The sequence below is a fragment of the Paralichthys olivaceus genome, chromosome 10 (assembly GCF_024713975.1).
Source record: "Paralichthys olivaceus isolate ysfri-2021 chromosome 10, ASM2471397v2, whole genome shotgun sequence".
NCBI classification, from domain to species: Eukaryota; Metazoa; Chordata; class Actinopteri; order Pleuronectiformes; family Paralichthyidae; genus Paralichthys; species Paralichthys olivaceus.
In genome coordinates this window covers 6,201,566-6,221,424 of record NC_091102.1, presented here as the reverse complement: position 1 = coordinate 6,221,424, position 19,859 = coordinate 6,201,566, and the positions used below count along the sequence as shown (strand labels likewise).

The window sequence follows — 19,859 nt, the reverse complement described above, 5'->3', positions numbered from 1 at the left end:
TGCATTCAAGAATTATATATTAGTAACTGTATTTAAAAGCAAATACTTACTTTTAATTTAGAAAAGCTGATGTGGTAATTTTACTTGAGCACATTTGATTATTTACTTGTACTCTCACTTAAGTAAAATGTTTGAGTACTCTCTCCACCACTGTGTATAACAGTAGTTTTCTTACTGTGCAGTTTAACTTTTTCTGTTCCCTGACATTTGTCTGGAGAAGTGTGTGGACACGTATCACCCCCCCCAAAAAAACAATGCTTCCTTTTTCTGCAGACTCCAACATGATGTCACTGGAACTGTGGTTTTATACACATGGATGTGAAGTAAAGCCAGATGGGCTTGACTGAGGTTAAATGGCTGCTTTGTGAATCCTTGTGTGTGTCTGTGCGTGTGCAAACACTGCACCACAGATTTGTGTCCAGGTTACTATGGAGTCCGCAAGTTGCACCTTCGTTCAAAGCCGTGGGGAATTTCTATAGGTTTTGTGTCAGCTCTAAGGACAAGGCTACGTTTAGTTGCGCTGCTTAAAGTCAGAGTCCTCGGGACGTTATGTTTGGATATTACTCGAGGCTTCTCCACACGCTCATGCTGCTGCACTTTGAGCCTCACGTGTTAGTGTGAAGTTCCCTGTGTGGAGGAAAACAACTCTGTACTCTGGTCAGATCCAGGTTTCTGTGGAAGTTAAAAGAGTTCAACAAACGGCCAGTTCAATGCAACGCACCACAACTTCATCATTTCTCTTCTTTATTTATTTAATTCACAGGCAAGCTCGGTCTGACGGGAAAAGAAAAACCAAAAAATAAAATGTAGAATTTGAGTTTCTTTTCAAAAACTCATCATGAATCAAACAATTTGAATGAGTTTATGCTGATTTGCTCATAAATCACACTTCAAAATACACAACAGTTGTGGGTTTAAAGTGCAACCTGGACTTGCATTTTCAATATACCACATATTCACTGTGCAGAAAACCATGATGCATTCCCTTCCATTGCATATCAATTCTGAGGTCACAACAAACACTTAAAATAAGAAAAAGTTCAGGGTAACTTCTGTAGTGAATTTCACCACATGTCCTTTGCTGCAGTTTCTGTTGAAACACACAAAACTGATCCAGTGCTTGCAAACATTGCATAGTGGTTTTCAGAAATGAGAGTTTAATCTGGTACAACTCTCATCTCTCACAGCGGAGGCCTTAAAAACATGCTGTCCAAACCAACTCAGCATCAGACAGAGAATATCTAAAGACCGAAAAGAAAAACAAATGGAAGAGTAAATTTACAAAGTAAAGAGAAGCTACCGGGCACAGTAACATCGACTTGTTTCTACAGCTTCAGAGCAGCTAGCCTCTCCACCAAGAGCCTCTTCTTATATCTCAGCCGACTGGCTTCTCTGATAGCCTGCCACCTCTGCAGGTCACCTTCGCTACAGGAAGAAGGCACTGAGGGAGTCATCTGATTGGCCGATTGGCTCTGATCAGAACAAGCTCCGAGCTTACGAACCAGCATGTCATCCGTTTTAGGACGCGGCTCTTTCTCAACCTCATCCTCTTTAATTGTTGCTGCTTCCTGGGTCAGAGGGCATGGCGGGCAGAGGAGTCTGGCTTTGAGGTCAGGAGGCAGAGCCCAGGGCTCCGGGATGGGCATGGGGGCGTAGTTGTCAGGGGCTCCTGAAAGTGGTCGCTGAGTCTGCTGGGTTTTCTCCTTACGATACACCACATCGTCCTGCTCGATGTCAGGGAAGTCGCTCTCCTCTGTCCCGCCACGGCCGTGTTGCTGGGTGATGATATTGAGCTGCGGCTCGGATGTGTAGAGACGGCGTTTGTGGGGCAGCTGAGACTTCATCATTGCCAGGTCCGTGTTGGACTGGAAGGCCAGGGTCCGCCTGGCAAACATGTCATCGTTTTCCAGGTCGGGGAACATGCTCTCATAATCAAAAGGATCTGGCGGCTCCCGGGGGTCGTGGCGCCCCAGGAGAGGCCACCTCTCGCATTTGACCAGCCTGGGACCTGAGGCGGGGTCCACTGGGGGGAACACCAGAGGGGGAGGCTGTAACAGAGGGGGCTGTGTCTCGGGGAGCTGTGGGGGAGTGTGTGGTTGGATGTGAGGACTGCAGCACGGGCCGGAGGAAAGAAAAGGACAGAGAGGTGATGAGTGCATGCATGTGAACCGGATGAAAGAGCAAGAAAAGGAGGAAAAGATACTACAAGCAGCCATAGTGTTGGTATTTGATTCAAAAAGATCAAATCACAAGAAATAAGAATCTGAATATCAAGCTTTATGTCTTCACTAGAATAGGCAGTAATTAAGATATGATATTGTGGAGATGCAGTTTATTTAATGATGCATGTTAGGGAAACTGCAGTCGCTCCTCTGTTAACTTTATCATTAGTATATTAAGAAGCAGCTTGTGGTTAATGCAGCCACTTATATTTCTCAAATCAAATCTGAATGCTCTAAAACATTCTTTCATCGTCACAATCGTGCAGCTGTATCGACCTTTTCCCCACAACGAGGGTGGTGTGAGCCGAGGCCTTGTGTGTGTGGGAGTGAGAGGGAGAGGGGCCGCAGAGAGAGGGGGCGGAGGAGGGCCGAGGACTGGTGTCACAGTCCGAATCTTCCGACGAGGAATTCGACTTCGTATGGCTACAGCAGGGTTGACGAAGGAGAAGAGGACAGAGGTAGAGAACGGGGACAGAGGGAAAGAGAGGAGGCGATAGTAGGGAAAGAGAAAGAAAAATAAGAATTGATTGAGCAGACCACATTTTCAGTCGGACAGTGTACAGGAGGAACTGGCATGCAAGTGAGGATTAAGTGTGTAGAGTCAGAAAAGGTTGTGCAAGAAGCAGAAAATAAATTATTTCTGTGAAGTAATAAGCCTACGAGTGCATGTGCAGTATGTGCTGTGTTTCAATGCCCTCACACACCTGAAGCCTTGCATCTTCTTATACCAGGGCCTCTTCTGAGAGCCCAGTTTAATCTTCTGTATGTGAACGTCTTCCTCAGGCGTCCAGAACTTAGGTAAGAACTTATCATAAGTCACGTTACCCAGAGGCTCCGGTTTGACACCCATCTTGCGAGTGTAGAGATCATCTTGGACGGGGTCGGCGTAGCCCACCTCGTCGTCGTCATCCTCAGAGTCGTAGTAAATGTCCCCGAACAGGCTGTCAGTCCTCACAGCTCGGCGGTGGTCCACCCTCACAGAGCTGTGGTGGGGTGGCCGCGTTTCCCCACCGTCGATGCCACCGCCGCTGCTCGAGAGAGACAGCCAACCGACACGTGTCAAAATGGTGTTCACTGCACGAAAAAGTCACGCAGAGAGGAACACATTCCACAAGCACTTCAAATGAGATGACGCAAGAAACTGAAAACCAACGCAAGCTCAAAAACCAAACTGTGAAGGAGCCAAAAACTGATTTGAGGAAACATGTTGCCAACTCAAATCCCTCCTCCAAGCTGGTGGAGTGCAGAAGGAGCAAATGAGGACGTGCTGCAGCTAAAACTCAACACACGTCAAACAGAAACCAACAAACTGAGGACTTCAGAGCTGTTAGCGGCAGCACACTACGACCCAACCACTCATGGTTACAGTTAACCATGCAAACTGAGGGTGAGAGAAGCAATGATGTCATCACGCAGGCAAATCAAAGTCACACCGCAGCTTCGCGTTCTCTGACCTGAGACAGGTCACATTCTGTTGAGCAGTGACCTTGGGCCTGGAGCCCCTCCCACCTTCAGCTGCCCTCCCTCCTGCCTGGGGACTGATGGGCACGGCGAAGTTGGTGGGGGGAGCCGGGGAGGGGCTGTGGAAGCGTCTGCTGGCCAGATCGTCCAGAACCAGATCTGGGTCTGGCCGGTCTACATCAGACTCACTGCCGCTCTCGTACTCGTATGTCCACTGCAGCTGAGTGTCAGGCGAGGAACTCTGGGATGTGTGAGTTTTTCCAAAGCGGTCGGAGGAAAGCGCTGTTTCGCTGAGGTCATCGTTCCGCGCCACAGCAAAATGAAAAACAACACCATTGACCAAATGGAGACAACACAACCCGAGAGTGACAGGAGAAGACGCAGACAACCAAATTCAACCCATCACTTTCTGTTTATGCTTTTAAGAGGGAAACAAAGTTAAAGATTATAACCAGCACCTTCAAACACATCACTGTCGCGTGTTGTACCTGGTGAGGGTGCCGTCATCCTCCGTGTATATGGGACTAGCCCAGCTACGCCTGTTGTCCTCGTTGCGCTCTGCCCGTTTCTTCCTCAGAGGAGCGGGAACGTAACCCGAAGGTTTGTCCTTACTGGGCAGGAACTGGTTGAACTGGGTGCTGGTCTTGGGAGTGATGACGACCGACCTCCGGTAACTGAGGCCGTCCTTGTTCTCAGCCATCCTGAAGACGGAGTCAGCCTCTGTGTCACTGCAACAACCTGGACGCAGAGAGCGGGGGACAAACATGAGGAAGAGGACAGGTTATGATGGCGAGGCAGAAAAGGACGGTACATGTCTGGTGGAGGAGATGAGGTTTAGCAAAGAGGACAAATAAGGTGAGAACAGAGGAAAGACTGAGGGGAGTGTGCTGTGTGTTCTGGCATGACTTTGAAGGAGTAACAGAGGGGTGCAGGGTGGGGAGCGGAGGCCTCCTCATTTACAAGCCAGTGTGGATGACTGAGGAATGTCTCACTGCTCTCTCTTTACGGAGGGGAGGTCAGTCTGCTCCGGGATCACTGGCGAGTACTTCACTCTCTTACAGGGAACAATAATTCATGAAGTCATGAAACCAGACCGGTGTCAGTGTAGACATCTATCACCTTCCTGCGGAACCTAGAGGGAATTCTTCACTGAAAATATCCCCTGTCAAAAGCACACCACTAGAGGGCGATATGCATTTGTCTTCATAAATGGGAGTCAACACGCTGGCTCTGGTGGAGCGTATCTACTGTTCAAATATTTGAAGTTCAAGACAGATCAACTGGATCATAAATATTGATGCGCAAATACAATTTGTGAAAGGCAGAACACTTTGATGACAATCTACTGACAGTGTGTGAAAGGAAAAATGGTGCTTAGGTTTCTTAAATGTCATAAATTCAGGTTTAATAGGGGAAAAAAAGCAGCAGAAGTTCTTCAGTTTTGCATGAAAATGACAATACTTCTTCTTACCCTCGCTGCCGCCTTTAAGGGTGGTGTCGGAGGAGATGCTGTGAGGTTGAGATCCCAAAGAGTCCAAACTGTCCAGGGAGTCGTCTCTCCTGTGTCTACTGCCTCCTCCTCCTCCTCCTCTCAGCTGGTGGAGCTCCTCTCGCTCAGAGTACCAGCTATCTCCAAAACCACTGTCTCTGACGTTGCTGCCTTTCTGACTGGACGACTCCTGCAAAGCCTTTCACACACACACACACACACACACACACACACACACACACACACACACACACACACACACACACACACACACACACACACACACACACACACACACACACACACACACACACACACAGTCAGATAATAGCGTGCCAATCAAAATATTTAGCTCCGCTGTGTGTTGTGTGCATGGTAGCTCTCCCATGTAAAGTGTGAAGTCTGAACTGACATGACTCACTCAAGTAGACTCAGCTGCTGTTAACATATATTTCCATACGGTCTATAGAGAAGAGAGCACGCTACAATCTAAACAGAACCTTATTGTTTTCTATTCAACAACCAGAGCCATGATCCATGCACCCTTGATGACTGTGTTTACTGCATGAGAAGAATGTCATTGCACACAAACGCCATAAACACTCAACCAGCACGGCTATAAACAAGTAAAAACTTGTCAGCCACATTAAAAGAAAATGATTTTCAGATCTTTAATGTACCGAAGCCTCCCAGACAATACAAGTCCACAAACTAAACCCAGCTTGAGCCTGTGCCACTGAACTTGGATTAGCACGGCTAAATGTACAGTAACCGAAAAATCCCTATAGCGAGTTGAATTATGGGGGGCCTCGCACGCAACCGCCGAATAAATCTATGAGAAAGCAAAGTGTCAAATTCAACACTGGCATGAGCCGAGGAGGGTGAGGGAACGTGCTTCCTCGGGAAAAGACGTGGTTGCTTTTTGCATGAACTGTGCCCTGCGCCGTAAACAAGATTAAAATAGCTGAGTCGAGGGATCAGGTCATTCGTGACTTAACCTAGCTTTGGTTTCCTTCATGGCCAGCGCTTTGCTGCCCCCTTGGCCAATCACGCTCATTCCTCCGTGGCATAGTCCACATACCAGGGAGGATACAGAAATGAGGATTTCATTCATGCTATTCCTGGTTTCAAGAAAGAAAATTAATCGTTTGTTTCATGACAACAGGGATAAGCCAGCTCAAAGTGCACACTGACTTAAACACCCTCTCGGGGAAGTTTACCTTGTAGAGTGCTGTGCCTAATAATCCCTCAAACGCCTTGAAGTTCAGGTGAGGTCCATCGTAGAATCTGTCGCACTGAGCTCTTCTGCCGAGCCAGAAAATGGTGATCAACACCTGGAGAGAGAAAACCAGACATGCAAGTGAAAACCAGTTCTTATCAGACACAATCAGATTATAGTGATAGCTTTATACCCTCACTGGTGAATGTTCTGTGCAGTGCTAAAGCAGGTGATTGTTATGAACTGGGCTCACATCACCCTCTTGTTTCCAGGCTCATCCAGAAAACTCTGCTCTGCTGCCGTTTGCGTGTGCATTATTGGGTGGGACGCGGACATGTAACGCACTAAAGCGAGCAAACATCACTACATCAATCCTGCTGGTCCCCTATCTCACATGAAACCATTCAAATCGACATGACAGCTCTTTGGGTTTATGCCTTGCAAGTTCAAAATAAATGATTATTTTTGCAGTGGGAGTGCACAACAGAAACACGCAGGAGAACAACGATGAGGCCGTGATGACAGAGGTAGTGTTTCCAAATAAACAACATTAATAGTTATCGCAACAACATCCAGACTTTAAAACTGCACCCTTTACTTAGGAGCCTTTAAAGTTCAAATCTACAGACAGGAAAATGTTTATCTTGATATAATTTTGATCCATATCGTGAAATATCGCGATATATTCTTTTATGACTGATATCACCTGATGGGACAAATATCTCAGAGAATACAAGCTGCGTTAAAGCAACGTCCGTATCCTTAGGTCATGTCTGTATCTCACTGTGAACTTAGAGGAAAGAACTTAAAACCAACTAAATGAAGGAAGAAGAAAAACAACAGATCAGGCTAATTTTTTTGTCTTTTTTCTCAAATTAATTTTTTCTTAATTTGTGTTGGTGTCACAAACACATTGTCGTTATTTTTTCAAGCATCTCAACTAGTTTTCAGCACAGGAGGAGCTCGTCGGTTTCATTCCATGAACTCATGGAAATAATGTAAATAACCAAGATTAATTCAGTTTTCTGTTCTGTCCTATGACATAATGAGCCTGGTTGGAATTCTAGTTTTCATATATTCATCATATTACCCTTTGGATTCAGCGTGATCATTGTGCAAGGCGTCCATGTGATCTCACAGTGTGACACTCAAGAATCTTTGTTTGAATTAACAGTTTACTCTATTTTTACCTATTTAGGAAATTTAACCAGAAACACAAAGAAAATAAATGTGAGCAAAAAAAGCATCATATATTTTGATGGTTCACTGATGGTTTAATGATGTTCTCTTATGGTGCCTGAAGACGTCGGTAACCAGAGATAAAGGATGTTTAAGAATTTGTAGTTATTGAACGACAGATCAACAATTCAAATGCCTGGAAAAAAGACAAACAAAAGACAGGGTTGATATTTGTTCACTCACATTTTTCAGCCTCCGGTTGGTCTCTTGATCCCTGCGAGAGACAGAGCAGAAAAGAGAGGTGTACGTGTATGAGAGGAAATGACAATAAAAGAACAGAGGGCACTGGTACGGGGGGGGGGGGGCAGTGAAAGAGCTGGAAACTGAGAGCACAATCCAGACGACTGTCAGCCCTTCACTCACTCTCACACAGCAGCAACAAAAGCAGAGAGCAATAACAACTACACATTTGTGTTAAAAAAAAAAAAAAAAAGTTAGAGTTGGGATTGAATGACATCTGTGTGCATATTTTTTCCACTAATCGCAAAACTAAGCAACTGCTGGAACCTTGATTCTTTCATGTTTAGGGCCATAAAAATATCCCAACAGATGATAAAAGTAATGACTGAAAGAACAACTTTTGAAAAACCAAATAAGGCTCTACTGTTGGAGAACCAGAGCTTAAAGCAGCAACGCAGGGTCACACACATACACTGTCATAATTCTGGGGTGTGACAGTCAGTAAATCACTTTCCCAGGAACACGTCTGCTTGCTCTGGCTCCTGCGAAACCAAACAACCCCAGTCTCAACCTGCGGGCCTGATATTACCTGCCTACTGTGTGCACACTGTGAACCTGTCAACTAGTTTGACTGTAGCATCTATTTAAAGAGCCCTAACAGTGATAAACAGCTACAGCACATACAGTCACCATAGCAGTGACAGTGAGGAGGATATATCGTCTGCTTCACATCCTTCCTGCTCTCTTGTGCTAATGGAACCTGCCGAGGGTCTGATGCATTTAGGTGCACCTTACATGACTGCAATCAAAGTCAGGGGTGCATAATAAAACACTATCATTTTAAATCTTATGGTGACTTTTGATATTTAAAATGTTCAAGATTAAATAAGTGGTTGTTTTTTGGCTTGTGGCTTCTTACCTGCCTCGTCTATGAGTTGTTAGCAGTTACATCAAATCTCTCATTTGGGAAATAGTTTCGAGACAAGTTCAAATTGCAAACAAGTGCCTGAGTTAAAATGATTTAATGTAACACGATAAACATTTCTCAGATTGAATTATCCAATATTTCACTGTAAATACATCCTATCAACCATTCATCAGTTGCTGTCTGTGGTTTGGTGCTGACCCGGAGGTGCACACTGATATTTAAGACTTCTTTATTTCAAGGTTCATCACCACGAGAGAATACTTTCACACTGTCTCAATGTGTTTTTGCTAAGATGTACTTATTCAAATAGTGTTTTTAACTGTTTGTTCATACTTAAATACTTTTACTTTAAGTTTTGAACACAGAACCTTTACTTGTTATAGAGTATTTTTACATTGCTCTACTGGTTCTGAGGACCTGAGCACTTCTCTCACCACTGACACCATTTAACTGGATGGGAAGCAGCTCAACGTTCCCACCAGCATGCGTCATCTCACACCAGGGGTTTCCAACGTTCTAATTCCCCAGTGGTGAAAAACTGAAATGGGCGTTTAACAATTTGGCATATTACAAATTAATGGACCCAATAAAAGCAGCAGCAGGAAAAAAATGCCCTCTCTTGTGTGGCTTGGAACACGGTCACAATGTTTTAAAATTACAGCAGTGGTAGCCAGGTCCAGAAAATAAGCTGAGCTGCAGTGTACCCAAACTACCACCACATCTCTCTTAATGCTCATTTATGGCTCGGGGTAATAGCTGAAGAGAGGAGGAAATAAAAAGGTCTATTTTCAGGCCTCCGGAGCCTCGGGACATGACTGTAGTCTGTTGGAATCAGCTGAGCGCTCATATGATTGAGCACAAAACGTCACCAGACAAGATTTTTACACAGAGTACAGGTTAAGAATGACTTCTATAAAAATAATCACTTTTATATTTAAACTGTCTTTGAGCAATGCTGAGCAGATCTGTGAACAGTTCACTTGAGTTAACAAGAAACATAAAGTCAAAAAGAGAAGAAAAAAATCGAAATTAATTTTTTTAAAGCTGAGACTTATTTTAATTCAGTTGGTTCATTTCAGTCTAATCCAAAAACACAAAACAATATATGTATAATCATTCTAATAACAACAAGGAGCAGGTTAAAATCGTATATTTCCTCCCTCTTTCATACACATGTATGTAACACTACATACAGATTTTCTTTCTTTTCAAAAATCACAGAGAAGATGAAGTAAACATTAATGAATCATCACAACATAAATATTACTTAAGTTTTAACGTAATAGCTTATTTATTCCAAACTGAATGAGCTGAAACTTAAACCCTGGAGAACTAAACATTTGCAATTGTCATTTAGTGAGAGGGAAACAGTGACGTTCACAGTCTGAGGCCTGAGACAATACACGTTGTACAGTAAGTATCCAGACTTCTGACAGGGAAACCCTCCCGGCTGACAAATGAACGGGACGTCCACAAGACATTTATCTCAGCCTTTATCCTCAACCTCTTGCATTCACAGCTTCACACTCTCGCAGAAGTCAAAGAGTGAGAGACGACAAATCCATCTCCAGACAGCGACTCTTCATTTGACCTCAAGTAGAAATCCAAAAGATGCCAGACACACAAGTGCAAGTCAACATCTGGAGGTCAACTACTGCTGCTACACAACCATCAACAAACATAACAGGCTTCTGATCACTTGACACCATTTTGCCAAACTTGATTTTTAAATGTGAAACTGCTTGTTCTGCCAACGCAAACCAGATGAAGAGAAAGATATGAAACTGATGAAACACAAGCCACCAGTCAAATGTTAGTCAAACAACTTGTTAATTACATTTTCTATCATGTCAATCACTTTCCTGTGCCGCCACATGGCAAGAAAACATGTTTAAAGTAAATTTACAGGTGAAAAAGTTTACAGGTGAATAATGTTACAGGTGAATGAATGAAGCGAGACGACATGATGTGACAGAGTCCATGCATTTCCTCTAAAACCACCACGGCAACAGAAGACAAAGATCTAAGCCTGTAAGCACGATGTGAATCATACCTCTTCAATGGAGATCACTTCTCTTGTGCGTGCAGATGTAAAATCCTTTATCTATTCTTGCATTATCATAAAAATACCTACGCTCTTATGAGTCCTATAAAAATAGACGTGTTCTGTACAGAGGGCTCAGCTGCGGGTGAGACAGTGTCGGGCATCATTGTGTCACACTCGTCACAGACACTGCACCCTCTGTGAGCGAGGACACAGAGTGAGGCTGGCATTTCTCTCTCCAACTCATCTACAGAGCACAACCATAACCCTTGTATTGGCCTTCTTTTTTTTTCTTTTTACAGCCGAGGCCTCCTCCGTGGTGTAGAAACTTTATTGACCATCATTGAATAATCTGCACGGAGAAGTGACAGCAGTGCCACATATTAAAATGTGAAACCAGAGCAGTGCCAGCTCAGTGAGCCACACCCTGAACGCCAACACACTTCGCTCGTCCTCTTTGCGTTGATTCAAGAGAGTTACAATATGCACGAGGTGCAATACCTCTTGAGGTTGAATAAATTCTGATAAGAGGCTGTGTGGTGCGTCCACATTTGTCTGAGAAACGGCACATTCCTTCAGGTGGTTCAAACATTTGGTTTGATCCGGAGCCAAGGAAGTGATTACATAATCCACATCATGTAATCGCTTCACATAACCACTCCTCTTTCTCTATTGTGCACAGAGGGTCACTGACATTCCTCATAGGAGACGGAAATTTTTGATCCACATGCCTCAGTAGGGCAGTTTCTTTTTTGGAGAGCAGTCGAGCCCCGTGTCAATAATTTGCGAAATCAAAACGACGGCGACAAGTGAGACTTTGGACTCGTCTCTGCGGGGGATGTGCTCTGTCAGTGAGAGCAGGTCACAGAGGGGAAAAAAAACCAGTACACAAATTCTTTACTTCAACTAGTAGTAAGACTATAGTAATATAACTGTAGTATGACTACAGGTAAAGATTCTGCATTTAAAAATGTACTTATAATTATATACTTATACTTATAAATATATAATGTATATGTATAAATATTATATTAAAAATATATATATTTTATCATTGTTATGAACACCCTTTTAAACTGATATGGGAACTGTGTTATTTAACTTCTTTGCACATCCAGGAGTTACAAATAAAAACAGCCTCATTCATTTCGAGTCGTCTTCCTCATCTGGATCATGTGAACCTTTTCTTTTTGCTCTGTTTTTGGGTTCCACCAACTCCTGAGGGAACATCTGGCCCTTCAGCTGATACATGCTCTGCTGTGTTCACCAGTTAGTCACCAAAAATAAGAGTTCAGAGAGAATGAACCAGAACAGTGAATTGTGGCTACACAGTTAAAATGAGCTGAAACTCACAATAACGCAGAGTGAAGCTGCAGATTCAGGAGATAATTTATTACTATGGACCTTTGACACAATGTGTTGCTGTGTAATAATTGTATTTATTACATTATTTAACATGTTTTACCTGATATCGATGGAGCTATTTTCTCCTCCTCATAATATGAAACATGTTTTATAAGATGATGACATGTTTTACACATTAGGAGGTTATGTTTTCAACCCATCCGTTTATTCCATGGTTTGTTTGGTTCAAAACAAGTTTACGCAAAAAATACTTTCCAAGAAATGTGGGCTCAGTGCAGATCCAGGAACTTATATTTACTTTCTTTGACATAACATTTTTCAACATTTTCACTGTTTTCCCCAAAAAATAATTCATGCATGACGAAACAAATCTGAAGGACTGATTTCTATGAGTGTGTGTAATTTGGTGGAGCTTGATTCAATTTTGTATTAATTTCCACCACTGCTCAAAGTTTAACAACAGCTACAGTCTATAAACCCTTTATTGCCTGATATGATGCTATAACCCCTCTCACACCCACTGCAATATACACACTGTACAATGTACAGTAAGTATGAGGAAGATAAGTCTGAGGTACATGAGGCTTAGATACTGGGACAGGCTGAATAAGCATTAGCGCTCCTTAGCAACAGTGTGACAGTACAATGTGTAACAGTGCAGGATAAATGACGCGTGCATCCTCGGTTCCACGCGCTGTAATTTCCGCCTGCGGAGCCAGATGTCCCATTTAAGAGTTAGCTCTGTGACAAATGGCTCTTGTTGAAACATTCGTAGAGGTCAAGTGTAAAGTAATCCGCTGACATTTAATGTCATTAGGGACAAGCCAGCGTGTCCTTCGAGTGGTGGTCCTTCTCCGACCTGGAGTCCAGGCTGCTGAGTGGCATTTTCAGGGTCTTAAGGAAGTGGATACAATTAAATTGAGCCCTTCAAGATGCCTCATTTCCTGAGCAGTCATTAGAAATGGACAGAATTGTTCTAATGCAGTCAGTGAATCATAGCCTGTCATGATGATTCAGATTCAGTCTGGTCAGAGTTACACCTCTGGGAGTGTCGTAGGGCGACATGTGGGTGATATGCGTTTCTATATCACAACAGTCCGTCATGTTGTATGACTTATCTGATACTGAGCGTTCCTGTGACTGATAAACCTCTTAATCAGAGAGCAGGTTGCACAACACAAAGCAATAGAGGAGTACGCACTGCAGATGGTGGTTAAGGCCAATACAACTGCAGAGCTCAAAGGTCAAAGCAGACATTCAATAATATTTTATGGCTGTTGAAATAACACAAGCCTTTATGTATTGAGTCATGTTCTCAGCACATAGCTGCTAAAAACTATTTCAAACCATAAGTGCGACATTCAGTGTTTCTCATGGAGGCTTAGTTCAATGAAACCAATCAATCCTAAATCAATTTAAGTTTTGTTTTAGTGGAAATACACTTGATTTAAAAAAATAACAAACCTGCAGCTCACATATATTTTCTCTTGATTCGTATTACAGCCAGGCCAATAAGGACTTTGGAGGGCCTGATACCGATATTAGGGAATAAAGAAATTCTGATACCAATATATCGGATATATTAATGACTTGAAGAATCACACTTTCATCGTGTTGCACGTTTCATACTGCAGATACCAAAGTGAAAGTTAATGACAGACAATAAATGTCAGATTGTTGCTTTACAAGGCTTTTGCCAGGAAAAGCTAATAATAGCCCTGTAACAGTGAAAAGCAGCACACAGCAGCAGCAGGATCCCACCCTCACTGCTGCTGAACCAGAGAACAGGGAAGCTGAGCGAAGCACCTGTCAGACAGGGTTTAAGGGAGTGGCAGTTGGATATACACCAGGGGCAAAGACAGCTGAGAGAATATACTTTCTCTCTGTGCTCTGTTCATTTGCCTACTCTCTGATAAGTGAAAAACCTCCACTGGCTGCAGCCTTGTTTGGGATTATCTCCTCGTGTTACTCTCCCTGTGCCATCTCCAGTTATAAATACTGCAGCTCGGGAACCACATAATTGTTCCCACAGACACCTCCACATTTTCATCTAGTGTTAAGTCTTCGTCAAAGACAAACTGGAGACACTTCCTCTGTATAATTCATCCCGACTGACTCATGAACAAAGCAGCTGGAGGAGGTTCATGTAAAAATGAGAACCTGCGACTGCTGAGCATATTCGAGTGTCTGCAGCAGCAATCAAAGAGAAGTATGTTCTGTATGTCTTCTCTTCTGAGCGAATGGAATCCTTGACAAACCAGACATGACAGAGCCGCCACAGGAATAAGAAACACACTTGCAATAATCCAATGCACAGCAACCATAAGAAACAAACGCAGGTCAGCCCCAGGCCCCAGACACATGTGGGTGTGACCCTCGACCACAGAGTTTATGGTTCGTGGGATTTGAGGCAGTAAGGCCACTCCTGAGGGGAGTAGATAAGGAAAGGAAACTTCCGAAGCCAGGCAGTATTTACACACCGTGTATCCTCGTGGCTCAAATGAGGAATTGTCCTTGTCTTGTGTTTTATGAAAACACGGACACATTATTGATGTATAGATTGTTGGTTGTTGTCTTAACTTCTATAAGCTGGTTTTTACATAGATTCTTCACTCCAGAAATTCAGAAACAGTTATGCTACAGTGGAAAGTACTTGATTACAAGTAACGTTCAACTCTAGTCCCACCCCCCCCCTGTTTTAGACACGCAGAGAGAGAGCCTCGGGCTGAACCATTTCTTTCTGCTGCTGTGTGTGTTAAAGTGTTGTAAACATACTGTATCTGCAAGTGTTGACATGTTTTTTTCTACTTCCGGCCCCCATTACACTCTGAGAACTTTTGATTTCAACACGTTGCTTCTTTTGTTCAAATACCACAATCTAAACCGATAATCACACTCAAACTTTCACATGCACACACACAAATACACAAGTGAGAGAGAATGTACTAGAGAGAGACAACAATCTATTAAAAGATCCTCAACCACGAGTCCCGATACCATTCCAATCAATCCTGCTTGTCAAAGTGACTCCTAGCTCCTAAAAATAGGACTTTGAGCCCCCATCTGACCGAACCCCCGCACGCAGGCAGACGGAGCAGAGCTGCAGGACACTCAGAAAACTGAACAAGGGATTTTGTGTTGCTCATTGTAGAGATTTGATGCAGAAATTGTTCGATCCACAGAAAAACACAAATTCCACCAATGCAAGGTGAAATAGAGTATGTCAAATTTTTTGGAACGAAGTTTAGTTCTACTGCCAATATCACGGTGGAGGATTATGCAAGGGGGTGAACGTCTGGTAACGAACACAGGACATGAGGTCTATAAAAGTTTATCTTTGCATTCATGAGATTGGAGCGCACATTTAGCATTTAGCCAATACAGCAATAATGAAACAACAGGCAGTTTGCTCATTTAGTACCTGTGTGTGTGTGGCCTCAGCATTAATATTAGTGGAATAGAGATTTCTCTGTTGGATCATGGGAGAAACGTTACTGTTGTTAACTTCTCAAAGAAACATCCGATCTGACTTGAACTGCACAACTGGCGATGCTAAGTGACACACAGTTGACAGATACAGCAGCAGAGCCCAGTGGCACACAGGCAGCGTTGAGAGGACCACAACTTCATTACATCATGTTGCATTATTTTCCAAACTAAAATGCTGTATTTGCCAGTGAGGGACTCATGAAGCACTTCACCTCCACTGTGTTATACAGCCACAGAGAGTGTGGATGAACTGTGCTCTGCTTCCTGACCACACACCGGTAAAAGCTGAACAGGTTGTTCTACATACGACAACACTGACACACTACTGACACAACAACAACTCTCTTAAACAAGAACATAACAAACACTATAAGCATCATGCAAAGTTGTGCACTATCCAAGCTGAACTTCTTTCTGTTCCAACATAACCTGCATGTAATCTACTCTCACATCTCATTTTTAGCTGATTTGCTAAACATGCAACCAAACAAGTGAATGTAATCTTCATTCTTTCATCCTCTGTTTCACCGACTTGTCTGTTTTCACACCCCGACACCTCCATCGTCTTTCATAGACGCACACTGAGCAGCGCCGTGCTTCAACAGGTGCGTGCTACTACAGGAATACTGTACACGCAAACTGAAAATAGCGCTGACCTTTTTTAACACCTCTGCAGTTAAACTCGAGTCAAGCCTCGTGTGTGGTTTGAAATACTGAGTGTGTGTGTGTGTGTGTGTGTGTGTGTGTGTGTGTGTGTGTGTGTGTGTGGATGGTGTGAAACATGTAAACATTCATCCCAGCCTGGTAAAAGAATGGATGCATACATAGATCAAGCACAAGATTAAAACAAGCGACTGTGGATGATTGGTGTATGACCGTGGCCTGATTTGAAAGAGCTGATTCTGTCGAAAGCGAAAAAAAATGCACAGATCAGCGTAACCACGAAAGTTAAAAGGCTAGTTCAACAACAGGAGAGTCAAAATCATGAAATGGTGTCAGTCTAAAAGACAGACCTCATCTCATGTGAATGACAATCACGCGTATCAGAGAGTAACTTACTTGACTGTCACCCTTGTGGATAAGTCCTGAAGATCTCCGGGGTGAAAGAGCTGCGCCTCTTTTAGTCCGAGCTTGCCACAGGCCCTGAGGAAGACGTTGAGGTTGTCCTGGACAAAAGGAACAAAGTAGGGATGAGGAGGTTGTCCACCCTCAGGAGCAAAAGAATAATCACTGAAGAATTCTCTAGCAGGGATGGCAGGGACACAGCCTGCAACTCATTGCTTCCAAAGTTCATATCCCGAGAGAGCGGAGACGGATGGGGAGGAGCATGTGTGCAGCAAATAAGAAGTGACCCAGTGCAGAACACACACACATGCGGGGGTGGAGGCTGCGTGACAGGAGCTGAGTGACAGCAGCAAAGCTACCTGTGGCTGTGGGCATGCAGCAGGGTGGGGACGCAGCCAAAACCAGGAAGGATGACATCAGAGCTTTGTGGAAGTCCCACCCAACCGGCCATGCGAGTGTAAAAATGACAAACACAGGCAGCACATTGCCATGCTGCCGTCTCCTTTCTTCTCACGCCCTGAAACTGTCCCCTCCCTTCCCCCGGCCAAGCCCTTTACTCGAGAATACCTGTGGAATCTGCGGGGTGGTGGAGTATTTTGGAGACATTTGGTTGCTATGAAACACGAGGCCCGGGTGATAGAAACTGACAAATATTTCCCTGAAGCAACTCATGAGGACATGGGAGTGGAAGGACGGTTTCTCCTCCTCGTACATGACTCTATATGATTCATTTCATTTTGCCTATGCTTCGTATGAGGGCACATGCTTTACACAGATGTGTGAGCGCAGTGAAAATACATCATTTCTCCATAAATACTCATGTACTTCATACAAATCTTAAACCACTAAAGCACCATTCCTTTCTGGGGTTATGACTTCTTCACTCGTAATCCCTTCTGTCTTTGTTTATAAGTCTGCACTTCCCATCGGGACGTCGCTGTTTCAACAGGGTTTCGTGTAATGACACATGGTTTCATCGTGGGCTAGAATAATTAAGGGGTAGCTCGTTCTATATTTAAATGTCAAACATGCTTATTAACAAATGGTAGGAGAGAGCTGACCTCTCACTGCAGGCATCTCCAGCTAACAGCTTTGCTTGTCCTTCAACGGCCCTTTTGACGGAACCTGCAGGTCACTGTGGGGCCCCTAGAGGTCAGGGATCAAACACACTCTCCTCCTCCTCCTCCTCTGTACGGAGGCGCAGGGGTCACTGTTTATTCGTTATGTCACTGTAAAGATTTTCTCTTCTCCTGCGTCATCTGAAGATATTTTTATCATAAGTGAGACCTCTCTCATCACGTGTAACATAGTTCACATGTACTTGGTTATTCAATGCATACAGCATGTACAGTCTGCAAATGTGTCTCTTTACCTCCGACTGCAACAACAACAATAACACAACACTAACTTTAAAATCATCAGCGTGTTGGATATGATTATAACCTTGAGTATGAATGTCAATTATCCTCATTACTATCAAACCAAGAGCCCAACAGTCAGTCCCAGAACATGCAGAGATAATGATGTTGAAAGAATGTTATACTGACTTGTGCCTGCACATAATCCTGCTAAATATGCTGTAACCGTCCAGCAGCCTCTAATCCTCTCATGCAGACTGTGTGGACCCCCTGATATAAGCAAGTCACACTAAGAAATGGAAAGATCCGACTCTAAAGGTGTTTGGTTTGATATAAAAGCTGATCCCACTGGTTTACATTGTGGTCACTCTATTTCTTCAACTGCATTGTTTCTCCAAGATGTGCAAGCTCTGCAATTACCCTAAGCTGACCCGTCGTACCAAGCAAAGCTATGGTTAAGATATCAGGCTACGCATTTTCCAATCATGTCACAATAAACCAGAGAGGACACAGAATACTACTAAAACTGGCCCAAAACAAGGATCCTGTTCCAACGGTCCGATCCAGTCATAACACACACCCATACAACGCAAACACAGCAACAAAACATGGTCAGATGCCTGTCATTGCACAGATGATTACACATTCAAATCAGTGAAAACTCCTTCAGGGCCATTGAGACCGTTTATCTCCTCCCACTGCTACCTCAACTCACCAAGGAGTTGATATGTGGGAACATCCAGCATTATCTCCATTACGGTCTATTTACAGCACGCAGCGGCAGATGGAGTCATCTTTGACTGAGGCCCAGTGGTTCCTCAAATCCAGGCCCCCACTCATGTAACGGCTTCCTGCCCAGCAGAACCGGGCCCGAACCAGTTTGCCATGACTCAAACCCACAGCTCGGAGTGATCAACAACAGGCAGAGAAGTCTGCTGACATGGGAAACATTCCCTTGGACGCAAGTGAAGCCAAAGAAAAGGGCCGGGTCTGGAGCCAGTGTTGCTAAATATTCCACAAAACCAGAGATTTCCGTTTTTTCCCCTCTCTCCCTCACTGGGTTCTTTATTCTGACTGAGCTGAATCTTGGTGTGGGAGCTGAACTCTCTCAAAACAAAACAATTATGTGCATAAAAAACGTTCCTATCTGATTGTTAAACGAGGTGTTTGCCAGGCGATTACGGTCATTCTCTATTATCTGGAACAGTCATCTTGTTTTTCTCAGGATTTCTCTTACATAGGCCTTTTTTGGAAACTCAGAATACAAGAAGAATCTCTGGTAACGATCAGTGGAGACAGGTAGCATGTACATTAACACAAACCCTATGGCAATAATCTGCATTAAAAGGGATAAATGTCTGAAGATATTCATTAACTGGTTGATTTACTTTGGAATTTGAGGGAGCACGGCTAAATTCTCCCCTCCTCATCTGTATTTACAGAGATGAGAGATAGAGGACGGAGAAGTCTACAACAACACAGCTTTAATACTTTTGGAGAAAAGCTGATTCTCACAGTGGAGCGAGAGTGAGTAATGTTTGTTTGGAGAGCGCTCTGCTACTCTCCGTGTGGTTGGCAGAAACTAATCTCCGCAGGGCCAACCAGCAGCCTTCACATTTGCGGGAGAATTTATGATCAAGTGGTTTAAGGTTTATGTCCAAGCCTCGGAAATACCACACCAGTGCTACTGATGGAGCAGATACTTTACCTCATTACCTCAGCAGGTGCCCAGCCCGTTACATTACCCAGCCGCCCAAAACAAACTGCCAGGAAACTTGATTTGTGTCATAACACAGATAT

The 19,859-nt window shown here is 43.8% G+C and overlaps 2 protein-coding genes across 18 annotated transcripts in view; both read right to left on the bottom strand.

The window, feature by feature from the left end:
- The window catches only part of lmo7a (LIM domain 7a), a 45,853-nt gene that overhangs the window by 16,337 nt on the left and 9,657 nt on the right, over window positions 1–19,859 (bottom strand). For 16 of the 17 annotated variants that reach the window (XM_069533689.1, XM_069533691.1, XM_069533690.1 and 13 more), the window contains exons 5-9: window positions 16,696–16,802; window positions 7,814–7,844; window positions 6,393–6,506; window positions 5,155–5,371; window positions 4,172–4,421 (exon numbers count right to left, since the gene is read on the bottom strand). In XM_069533689.1, coding sequence (XP_069389790.1) covers window positions 4,172–4,421; window positions 5,155–5,371; window positions 6,393–6,506; window positions 7,814–7,844; window positions 16,696–16,802 — 719 coding nt within the window. Of the gene's footprint in view, window positions 1–4,171; window positions 4,422–5,154; window positions 5,372–6,392; window positions 6,507–7,813; window positions 7,845–10,791; window positions 10,974–16,695; window positions 16,803–19,859 lie in introns of those variants that run through there. The other variant, XM_069533705.1, reaches the window with a different exon arrangement.
- Window positions 732–2,454, bottom strand: LOC138411945 (LIM domain only protein 7-like). Its single transcript, XM_069533706.1, has one exon. The coding sequence runs from the start codon at window positions 2,214–2,216 to the stop codon at window positions 1,326–1,328; it is 891 nt and encodes a 296-aa protein (XP_069389807.1). The 5' UTR covers window positions 2,217–2,454; the 3' UTR covers window positions 732–1,325.

What these genes read in the sequence shown, in the direction of transcription:
- LOC138411945 (XM_069533706.1), bottom strand. Translation starts at nt 2,216, where the DNA reads ATGGCTGCTTGTAGTATCTTTTCCTCCTTTTCTTGCTCTTTCATCCGG.